The sequence below is a fragment of the Branchiostoma floridae genome, chromosome 18 (genome assembly GCF_000003815.2).
Source record: "Branchiostoma floridae strain S238N-H82 chromosome 18, Bfl_VNyyK, whole genome shotgun sequence".
NCBI classification, from domain to species: domain Eukaryota; kingdom Metazoa; phylum Chordata; class Leptocardii; order Amphioxiformes; family Branchiostomatidae; genus Branchiostoma; species Branchiostoma floridae.
Genome location: NC_049996.1, coordinates 15,654,984 through 15,666,805, shown reverse-complemented (window position 1 = coordinate 15,666,805; position 11,822 = coordinate 15,654,984). Strand labels below are relative to the sequence as shown.

At 42.0% G+C, this 11,822-nt stretch overlaps 1 protein-coding gene across 2 annotated transcripts in view; it reads left to right on the top strand.

Annotated features, from left to right (window-relative positions):
- Positions 1-5,826: 5,826 nt before the first annotated feature.
- Positions 5,827-11,822, top strand: part of LOC118405851 (SET domain-containing protein 4-like) — a 12,430-nt gene continuing 6,434 nt past the window's right edge. Inside the window, exons 1-8 of one of the 2 annotated variants that reach the window (XM_035805657.1) lie at positions 5,827-6,007; positions 7,646-7,780; positions 7,902-7,997; positions 8,354-8,391; positions 8,777-8,865; positions 9,535-9,828; positions 10,291-10,435; positions 10,966-11,140. In XM_035805657.1, coding sequence (XP_035661550.1) covers positions 7,717-7,780; positions 7,902-7,997; positions 8,354-8,391; positions 8,777-8,865; positions 9,535-9,828; positions 10,291-10,435; positions 10,966-11,140 — 901 coding nt within the window. In that variant the 5' untranslated portion in view covers positions 5,827-6,007; positions 7,646-7,716. Of the gene's footprint in view, positions 6,008-6,561; positions 6,718-7,645; positions 7,781-7,901; positions 7,998-8,353; positions 8,392-8,776; positions 8,866-9,534; positions 9,829-10,290; positions 10,436-10,965; positions 11,141-11,822 lie in introns of those variants that run through there. The other variant, XM_035805658.1, reaches the window with a different exon arrangement.

Genomic DNA, 11,822 nt, shown 5'->3' with positions numbered 1-11,822 from the left:
TCTTTTATGCTTTATAGGTGGTAATAGTCAATGCAGCTAATAACAATCCATATACACCTGCATTATAAGACGTTGTATAAAACCCAGTACATGGACCAGTGCAGGTTAGGGGCAGGTAGACATCAGAAATACCTGCACAGCTCCAATCTTACCTGCACTAACATGCATATACAGGTGGTATTTCGAGCCCTGTATATGTGTACTCTCTTCATGATATGTTTCCTGTGTGACATATTATTTTGAACAGTATGGCCATGTTGATTTGATTATATGGATGACATCCACACGTGCGTCAATTTTCAGCTGTTTCAAAAAATTGAAAAAAAAAAGAAGTTTTCAACCATATATGTTTTGTTCAACATGTTTTGTTCAACCATTTGTTCAACCTTCCTATCCACTTAGATTTCATAACGAAGGCAACTTTTTTTTGGACAAACTTTTATTTTATTTGCACGCTCGCATCAAATTTTAGATTCCCAGAGGATGTCATCCATTTCATCATATCAACATGGCCTAAGGAAGAATAGCTATGATGCAATGTCAGGCCACCCTCACACTCAGGGTTGACATCGCGGCAAAGCCTAACGATATCACCCCTGACAATTCAGCAAGGGTATTTGGGTATTTGGGGCGCCCTGCTTATGAATATTAATGAGCTTGCCTGATTTGTCGCGGGCCAATCAGCGAACGGATTGCAAGTTTCGAACAAACAGCGTACGGCGCGGCGTGTACAAAGATCTGTTTATCTTTGCGTGATGGTAATGTTTTTTTTTCGTTTGCTAGGTCGGTACATGTATACGGTGATGCCGTGGTTACCCTATGTTACCTGATAAAGACGTCTGGACGCTGAAAGAACATTACGCGGGTACTGTTATCTTGCTCTTGAATATTAATGAGTCGCATTATATGGCGCCTTTCCGAGCTTTCGACAACAAAAAGCCAATAGGCTGACAGTTGGTTAGAAGCCACGCCCCAAATACCCAAATACCCTGGCTGAATTGTCAGGGGTGATATCGTTTAGGCTTTGCCGCGATGTCAACCCTGAGTGTGAGGGTGTGTCAGGCTAATTGTGGATCTTCATAATTTCAAACTCAAAGTAGTTGGACTGTACTACCTCCTTCCTCTGAGGGGGGTTGCCTGTGCACCAGGCGTTTGTCCTGTTTTCTTCTCCTTTTTCTCCCTGTTGGAACAATGGACTCTTCCTTCAGTACAATTGGTTCTAAAAAAGTTGAACAGCACAAATGAGAATTTATCATTAATACACATACAGTAGACAGTTCAGGAATTGCTAGTCTTCATTAACATTACAGTAAAATTTCAAGATGTGCCAAAATACACCCAAATCGGGTCATTGATAAAAATGAATAGCACAGCACTAGTATGTTTGAGTTAGCTTTTTTTTACACATTGTTAAAGAAAAAGCCTATGTTTAACCACATTTTTGTTGCTACATGTATTGTTCAAAGAACCGCACCACCAAACCGTTTACCACAATAGTTACTTATTTTTCAAAATCTGCACAAAAGTTGTCTGAATCATGGATACCAAAAAACACCTATGGATCATGCACACTGTGAATTTTAACATTTTTTGCCGTGTTTCTAAGTTTTAAAGTTTGCATGTTTTATGTTGACCTCTCATTGTAAGCTCATCATACCTTTGTTCAGAAACTGCAAACAAAAGATATGTTTCAAACTCTTCCCTTTCTATGTGCCATTAATCTGATTATTTTACAGTAATGTATGTTCACCTTTATCCACGGGGTAACCTATATCCGTTGTCTTTGAAATAAGTGTTTTCAAGGATATCAAGTCAACGGTTGGTGGTTTCGAATTACAATGCTTTGAAAATATTGCAACTTGAAAGGGTACAGAACCAAGCTGCCCGATTCTGTACAAACAACTACAACAGGGATGCTAGTGTTACCAAAATGAAAACAGATCTACAGTGGACATCACTTGAAGACAGAAGATGTCCAGACTTTGCATGATGTACAAAATGACCAATAAGCTGGTGGACGTACCGACTGATAAGTATCTAATACCAGCTCAAAAAAGAACAAGAAACAGCCATGACTTCAAGTACCAGAGTTTCCAAGCTAGGATTGATGTGTTCAAAAATTCGTATTTTCCCAGAACTATCGTAGATTGGAATTTGTTATCACCAAGTACAGTAGGGGCATCTTCTCTGGATAGTTTTAAAGAACGCTTGCAGTTAGATGTGCAAAAGTTAGGTGTGACGGATCGTTCAGTGTAATATAACCAGCTGCTGCCGCGCCGCGTGCCTGCGAAGCTGGTGTGTTACGCCGAATGGCGGTTATACCGGCTATACAGATACAGATAACTTGAAACCACCGTCTGTCGACTTGATATTGCTGCAAACCTTGTTTAAATAACAACGGATATAAGTTACCCCACAGATAAAGGTTAACTAGTGTTACCTTCTTGTGATTGGAAGTCTTTCTCTTCTTGCACTTGTTCTTCGTTCTTCTCCCTTCCTTCCACAATAACCCCTCCTTCATACACGATCATATCATCGCAATCGTTGCGTATGGCATCGATATACCCCAACGGCTTCAGTTTCATGGGACTTTTCACGACAAAGTCGGTAACGTCAGGGAAAATCCCCTCGATGGACTTGCACACACGATGGTAGCCGACTTTAGACTTAAAGCAAACAGCGCAGTATAGCGCAGTCCCTTGTCTTCCGCAAGCACCAAACTGTACAACCCCGCAAATCTGGTCCACGAAGTCTACGGGAGTGGTGTCGCCAGCGTCGGGGATATAGATGGCATAGTTAAAGTTTGTGCTGCGGTTGGGCAACGGGCGGTCCGAAGAGCGGAAAATGTTGAATCCGGACATTGCAACTGCGCTGAGAGGAAAAGGAAAAAACAAACATTGTCAACATTATGTTACAATTCTAAGACCATATATCCGTACACAAAATAAAGCGCTTACCAACAAGCTTTTGATCAGTCCTCTGATCCTTCTCAAGTTGAAATGACAGAAATGACCCAAAGACTAAGTCACACATCTTAGCTTGTTGGTAAAGCGCTTTAATTCAGTGTTGACTACCGTCACAGATGAACTTACATTCAAACATTGTCAACTTTTGTTGTGGCTTTCTAAATGTCCTGTTGAGATGACGACTTCGTTGTTTGCTATGCCTTCGTATCGTGTAATTCTGTGTCAACAGTTACTTTTCAGCCTTTGTGATCACTTGGAACTGAAAACTTTGGCACTTTTTTTTTGCCCTTTTCACTTGGATTAGTTTTTAGATGTATTCCAAACATCAAGTCAGTGTGGACCTAATCAACTATAACAACCATGAAAAGGATAATGCATTTTCTTTGGCACGTTGCCAAAGTTTCCAAAAGAAAACAGCTCCCTAGATAATATGGTATCTCCCTTGTGACACATTGTTCAAGACCTGTCCATTGAAGAAGGGGGATCCCATTCAGTTCCAAAAACATCTTTCTTAAGTGTCCTCAAAATTATCTTCAAACTCTCCATTTTGTAACGTTTAATCCGTGAGAAAAATAAATGAATGACAATTCATTTCAATCTACCCCCTTTCGCTTCTTGAGCTCCCTGCACAGTGAGTGATAAAGTTTTCTAACACCCCCACCGAAAAATTACAATAGAATCGCCCTGATCACAGAAGCAACAGCGAAATCGGAAACGAGCACGAGCAAAACAAAGCGTAATTTTCAACCTGGAAGCTTCTCATAAATTCACTTCCGATCGCAAATAGTTAAATAATCTGCCATCTAATAGACTCTTAGATTAGAGCTTAGAAAGCACGCCGAAAGAAGGGACGGAAGTCTCACGAGTTGGCAAAGTAAATAATAATGTGGAACTGTCTGCTAACCAGCCTATGTGCCCGGTTGGTTTTCGCTACAGGTTTCCCAAACACTCGATTTGAACTTTCGGCAAATCGGCAAGTCCAAGTTAATGTGAAAACTCTGGATTACTCTGAAAGCTTGGGATTTCTCGTGAAGACTTTTAGACATTTGAGTCTGGCTGGCCGAAAACGGTCGTTTTCGTAAACAGTAGTCGGGAACCCGCGAACTCAACAGATCTCTGCTTTCGATTATTTTCCTGGGTGCATGCGCTCTGTACCGGGTCTACCTATGTGAGGATATTACGAAGACTAGAAAAACTGTTAAGAGAAGGAAAATATGCGGAAAGAATTCTTACCTGCCCCAGCTTTCCACTCCAGCAAAATGGCGCCGCGAGTGCCGAGAATTGGGATCTGCGCATGCGCAATACGTGGCGGTGAACACGTAGCATTCGTCTTTGCGCATGCGCGGGAGGACGGGTCCATTGTTCGCGACGGGGGCTTCAGTATACTAAATACTAGCACATCTGGTTTTCACTATCACGACGGAAATCAGGAAATGCTTTGGTGAACGATTCAAATTTGAGCTAAAAAATTTCCGTCGACTAAAAAATAAACGCACTGAAGTTCAAACACCATTGCCATTACTTCCGACTTTTCTAATGATTGAATGCTAACTAATTTTCACTAAAATGCGTAATCCGTTTAGAAGGTTGTGAGTGACGTTTGTACTGTGACGTTGATTTGACGCTACTCTCTAGCAATTATCCTATTCCTCTGAAAAAAGTCTCAATCAAATGAACATTTCAAATGCGCGAGTTGTACAGGAACTCATAATTACTATACTGATTACAAACGTTAATGTTACTATTAACGTTACACAAATATGTACTTCTATTACGATTTGTACAAAGGCGCCTGAATGATTTTCGTCCCCACAGGTACTGTTTTCTATAGCGCAGCCCTGAGCCGGTGGTCTACCGGGTCAAGGCCGTCTGACGCACAGAAAAACAATCCACTGCTATAACGCGTACTGTACGGCAGTAACCCAGTATGGTCAGGAACTGGGACATGGGCCAACCAATACAACAGCCTGAACAGGGGGCGACGATCTCTGTCCTAGCCTTTATGCCTATACGACTTTGCTATTTCTTGACCTTACCTTCGGTAAATTGATTCTAAACAGTGGCAACAAACACCCGCATGGTGTCTTGGAATGGAATAATTATTTACTATTTACGCGTGTAGCATTGGCTAGAGCTGTACCCGTACCTAAAGAAAATTCAGGTACAGGTACACGGGTTTTTGTGTACGGGTTAGGTGTCCGGGACCTGCACTTGTACCTAAACAACTTTGATCAAAAATCTGTAAGTTAAACATATAGCCAGTTGCCTTTTTAGTGATAAATTGTCATCTTTGTATGAGAAATTATTTGAGTCTCAAAACAAGTAGCTGCAAGATCATCACACTTTTCCCTGAATCCCTGTATAGCACTTCTTTCTTTATTCAGGTTGTAACAAGACAATACACTGTGAGCACTAGGCAGCATGGCTGGTAACGTGGCCACAGACATATAAAAATACAATACAAGATGAACATGTATATACAGTAATAGAATAAAATAGTTGTTGCAATAAAAGCAGGTAAAGCTAACACTTATGCCTGACTAGCTAAAATTTACTAGACAGTGGCACGGCTGGAAGAGAATCTTTTGGTAGATTTCATGTACACACACAGTGCTTCTGAAAGCTGTCTATTGATGACAGGGTCATGGTCACTTCGAGTTAAGTCAAAGTCATCATTGATTCGGTACTTACTAGTAACTTTACTTATCTATCGTCTTTAAAACGTGGTATCCACTAGTGTTTTAGTTCACCTAAAAAATTTGCAGTTACCGTCCAGGTACTGGTATTTAGTTACACATCCACATCCTACATCTGCTTGGAGATTAAAGCCCAAAGCAAACACATGGCCGGAAGAACAGGACCCACGTGGTTGACCTTTCACCCCTTGTCCCCGTTACCGGCTTGCCGACCTGAACAAGCCGGTGTTTGAAATATTTTGAGCGAGTTTACGCTCTCAAATCAGCCATTCCAGAAGTTTTTCTGTCGCTACAATCTCCGATCACTTCGCTGTCCAGTACGTATTAGTGGGACTACCATCTGAAGTAAGTATAACGGTTATATAATAGTCTTTTCTTGCTGTTGGACTGGTTTGGGCCACCATAAAGTAGAGAGTATACGAGTAGGATCCTCTGCCGGTCTTTTATCCAGTCTCTTTTATTCCGGAGAGCACAGATTTTACTGAAAAATTATAGTCAAGGGAAACTGTAGTACGTTCAATTATAGCACAGAGCTCGTATATATCAAACGGTGGGAAATAATTTTACACGGCACACAGATGTCAGAGGAAAGCGGAAGTTGTGCGAGCGCCACGTTGTTGAGGAGTGGTGACAGCTTGTGACCCCTTTTGTACTTCGCACCCAAGCGGGACTGTCACTCCGTATGTCGGTAAAAGTTGTTTTAGTGTCTCGGTAATCGACTGTCTTCAATGCTGGAAAAAGCGTTTCATGGACACAATCAGATTGCCCAAACGTCAAGAAAATGGACTAGTCTCTGTCGACAGGACTCAGTTCAAGGCCCAGCCAGAGGTTTTTCGCAACCGGATATGCTGAAGCGGCGTGCCAAATATGACGCAATCCACAAGGGCATGAGTTGGTCCTCTTGTCCGGACCAAGGACGCTGATACATAATGTCCTTGTCCGGACAGATATCGGAAGGGAAAATCGATCTCGTAACATTCCCTGACTTCTCTATCTGGAAAAAATGGAAAGACGGGGAAACGGGACAAGATAGAGATAAAGGTGCTGCGATAAAGGTTTGAATCCTCCCTCACAATATCGGATTGAAGATTATAGATTTGCACATAGTTTTTATTATGTCATTGTTTCCTAATCTCCAAGTCCAACGACTCCAAGCATTCCAAGTTTCCCAGTCTCTCCCCGTTAGAGAAAAGCTCTTCTCTAGTCTTAGCAAGGTCTGGGTAAACATTAAAACTGACGGGTACAGTTGAACTTTCTCTGACTATAATGAAGTTCTTATCGTTTGCCGGCAGTCAAGGTTTACTTCATTGTTTTTCTTCCAGCTGTTGTAGTAGCTCGAATAATTACTTTTACATGAACAAGTAAATGTAGTACTGCAATCAGCGGGGGTGTCTTTTTCCTGAAAGGGACCGTCTGGCGGTCAAAACAAAAGGTGTAAAATAGGTGCTAATGTTTCTTTTCTCAACTTCCTTTGATAGTTTTCTTTCATCTTCTATATACATGTACATGTATTGGGGAAAGTGTTAAGTGTGTGAGGTTTTGTTAGATCCTACAGATATGTAGTAGTACGCAATAAACATTTATTTAAGTTTTTTTTTTTTCTTTCGCAAAATATGCAGCGCGGCTACGCCAAAGGTCACATTTTCTACTCTCCAAGCAGAGGTCGATCATTGATGGCAAAAATCGTGATCTTTTGCTTATATGACATTTTTTTTCTGTCAGCTAATCAGAAAAAGACGGCATATAAGAAAAGGGTCACAATTTTCCTATCATCCTCTGCTTGGGAAGTGCGCGTTTTCAACAAAGTACGCCAGGTCACTGTAAGTCAGTGTTATACATTTGTAACGTTACTACTTTTAGTAAAATGTTCACGATGGTTTTGAGTTCGCGGCGAAGCGGTCACCGTGTAAACCGCGAACATTAAACCACCGCGAAAGTTTCCGCATATTTTACAGTATATGTTCGTGTTTCTTTCTTCCCCAGAAAGGCCATATTTGTCAGAAACACCGGGAAGGTGTAGATTTCTGGTGACAAACTTCGCAGGAAAGGCTACCATGGTTGCTAGGCGTGGTCGTACATGGAGACGGCGGCGGCGGCGGAAAGACGAAACCAGACCCGGTAAGTTCAACTGAAATTGTTAATTTTGTTGGTCGTTTTCTTTTTGAATGAGAACAGTAATTGCCAATGTTTATTTTATGTTTGGATAAGTAATGTTATTTTTCTTGCCTTATTTGTTTAGTGTCTCTTGCACACGAAGAAAGTTTCGTTCGCTTCTTCCGATGGCTGCACAGAAATGGGTGCAGAAATCTGCCCCTCAAACCCGCCGTCTTTCCAGGTATACAGTTTATACTTTTATTTAATAAATCCGTGTGCATTTTGTCTACATCTTTATCTTTTATTCTTTAAATGATTTGATTTGGAATTTATGAATTTGAGTTTCGCTTTATTGTCAGATCTTTACTAATACTCCTTTACAATCCTCAGTACCGAGGACTTTTCTAGAATATTCTCCTAGCCTGGTATCCAGCTGTATCATAGCTCCCGAGTCTCTTCTATTGTCTCCGCAAATGCGCGGAGAGGACAAAAGACATTCGGGAGGTATGCGTAATACGGCTGGATACCAGGCTAATATTCTACTCCATGACTTACCCGTCCTTGCCTGCCGTGTGTGTGCGTGTGTTTTCTCTTTAGAAACTGGTCGGGGACTGATGGCGACTAAGGCTTTAAAGGTATTAGAACCAGAATCTGGATCTCAACATATTATAACTTGATGACATGTAAAAATACATTATGACTGAGACATTATAAAACTGCTAAAAGCTGCTGAGACATAATAAAATTGCCGGAAACTGCTGTCAATATTTTGTAGACTAGCAGGACAAAGTTTTTTTTATAAAAAGATAAAATCATAGCCTCTCAAACTATTGTAGCTATTTCATATAGAAGGGGATATTTCAGCGAACCGTTACTTTTTAGGTCTAGAGTACGTAGGGGCTGGAAAATGATTCTGAGAGCAATGTTTCATACTAGCTATTCATGCGAGTAATTTTAGGCCACAGAGCCACTTGCTTTATCTCTAAGAAGAAAGTAATGCGGTTATTTCTCCTCTTTCAGCATGAAGAACTGATTCTGGCGATCCCTAAGAGACTACTTATCACTATAGACGCCATTATGGATTCCTACTTCGCTCCGTATATTGAACGGTGAGCCGTAAGGTTAGCTCCAAGTAGATGTGTGGGTTGTACAGCCGTGGCCTCTGTTCTTCCGACTTCCGTCTTTTGTCGAGTTTTTACCGAGGAAAGACGAAGTAGTGCGAATGTCACAAAGAGATCATAACGCTCTCATTACAACTCATGAGACCATGTTTAGAATCTCAACTATATTGAACGGTGAGGTTATCTCAAAGTAGAAGTGGGGGTGTACAAGAGTGTCCCGTGTTCTTCATTGAAGACGAATTTTGGTCTTTGCCGAACTCTTACCGAGGAAAGATAGAGAAGAACACGTGTCACAAAGAGTTCATAACGGTTTCTTTATAAGTTCAGTTCTTATAAGATCATGTTTAGAAGCTCACCAACTATACTGAACGTTAAAGTTATCCCAACGTAGATGTGGGGGGGGGGGTGTACAACCGTGTCCTGTGTTCTTCACTGAAGACGACTTCCAAACGTTACCGAACTCTTACCGAGGGAATTCTACCGGGGCTCCTTGCACTCGCTACTTCACCTTTAAGGTAGAGAGTGTAAGGAGCCCGGTAGAAATCGGATGGTACCCAGGCTAACGTTCCATGACGAGAGTTCAGAAATCATGTCCCCAACATCATGTAGCCTCAGTCTGCTCACATTTTGTTTTTCTTTTCTTTTTTCTTTTTGCAGTGCGGATCCTCAGCTAACCCCCACACAGGCCCTCGCAGTTTTCCTTATGTGTGAAAAATACAGGCGAGAAGAATCCTTCTGGAGCCCGTACATCGACATCCTGCCCGAGGAGTACACGTGTCCGGCGTTCTTCACCGAAGACGACTTCCGACTTTTGCCGAACTCCCTCCGAGGAAGGGCGAAGGCGAAGAAGTACGAATGTCACAAGGAGTACAAGGAGCTGGCGCCGTTCTTCAAGATGCTCGCAGATCTGTTTCCTGATCAAGAAGATGCTTTCAATTTCAAAGACTTCAAGTAAGTAATATTGAGTGTCAGGTAGCCTATGATTTGATACATTAACTGATGCAACAGGGACGGTGGGCGTTAGAAACTTCCTGGCACGTTTGACCAATTGTTGACGTCACGTATCCACAAGATCACGTGTTGATAAGTCACATGTCTGTAACTCTCGCAAGTTTACCTTCTGAAGTGATTGGTCATCAGTATTGATTATGAAGAAGGCGACAGTGGTCGTTGAAAATTTGATGCATTAGCATTGCACCATTAACCGATGCTATTATGCCTTTTTCAAGCATAATTTTCAAAAATTACAAATCGGCATGCGAGCTAATCTTCAGGCAGATCAACCGGTGGCTTAGAACACCCCTTACGCCACCGGCAGATCTGCCTGGAGAGCCGCTTTTCATTGAGGTCATGAGTGAAAAGGTAATAAGGGCCAGTATCTTTTACGAATGTCATATATTGTTTTTTGTTCAGGTGGGCGTGGTCAGCGATCAAGACGCGTGCGTTTGACGTGCCCCTTGGAGGTGAAACTTGCTGCCATCTCCGGGACTCGGGGGACACCCCTACCCCCACCATGTTCCCTTTGGTCGACTCCATCAACCACGCAGCGCAAGCAAAGGTAAAGGACCGAACAAGAATTATTATTTTCTAAACAGTTCGTTCCGTATGTTTTTTTTCCTGTAGTTGAGATCAATTTTCTGCGCTAAAGAGATTTTTGAAAGACAAAGAAATCTTCTAAAATGTGACATTCCCATGTTCTAAAATGATTATTCATTATTTTTTATTTCAATTTATAATTGGATTTTTGTTTGTTTGGACCTTCATTTGTTCATGAGAAGCTGAAATCGGCCTGCAGGCCGCTTTTCATGAGGTCATGAGGGAGGTAAGGGTCAGATAACAGAGATACCGATTTATTACATCGACTCTTATGAAATTTAACAACAAATATCACATTCAACAACAAATATCATATTCACAATGTGTAAATTGTGTTGCCAAAGCGAATCAAGGGATGGCTATTATATCTTTAATGCGTTAGCAAGGTGTAGGAAAGCCATAGTGAAAGACAGGTTGAAATTAAACTGAGGAATAGAAAAAAAAGAGAGAGGATTTCGCCCAGCATGTGCGCACGTGGTTCCATGTTCCCAGATCAGACACCGGTACAACGAGAAACGGCGCTGCCTGGAGAGCCGTACGGAGACGGTGTACAGGAGGCACGCCGAGGTCATGAACAGTTACGGGCGCGCAGACAACGACAATCTCCTGCTCGAGTTCGGCTTCATCGTCCCTGGCAACCCCGCGGACACCGTGACGTTTCATCTGGGTAAAGTGTCGTCTGGAAATTACGTCATCTGCTGTCCTCGCCAAATATGGCGTGGCACAGTTGGTCGATTAATTGTACGCATGACTTGATCATGACTTTCTCATCACTCAGGTTTAGCAGACAATCAGAGAAATTGACTAATTTCTTACGTCTATCTCTTTAACCAGTTTTAAACCTTCTTGTAACATTTCAAACACTTTTTTGCCGGGGCGCCGCAGGCGCCCGGCTTTGTCCCCGGTTTAATGGTTCGTCCTTGGATGGGTCTGCTATGGTCGCAAAATGTACCGTGCGTTTTTACGACAATTCTCAGCCCTTCTCAGCCCTTCAAATAAACGCAATGTACCGTGCGTTTTTACGACAATTCTCAGCCCTTCTTAGCCCTTCAAATAAACGTTGTAAGAATACTGTTTATCCATGACCTCTACTCGTACAGAAAACATTGCAGCGCTCATTAGCAAAGTCTAGGAAAGGAAAATGTTTCTTGATTTGCAGTAAAACACTGGTCATGTAACATTTGAGGAGTTGTCGTTAAATCGCACGGTTCATTTTGCGATAGCGTTGACGGGTCCGGGTATTTAGCGGAATAACCCGAGAATAACCCGGGAATAACCCGCAGAATAACCTTCAATAACAGGATGAAAGCTACCGCAAATACAGTGTGCTTTGATAAGTTAAGATCGCA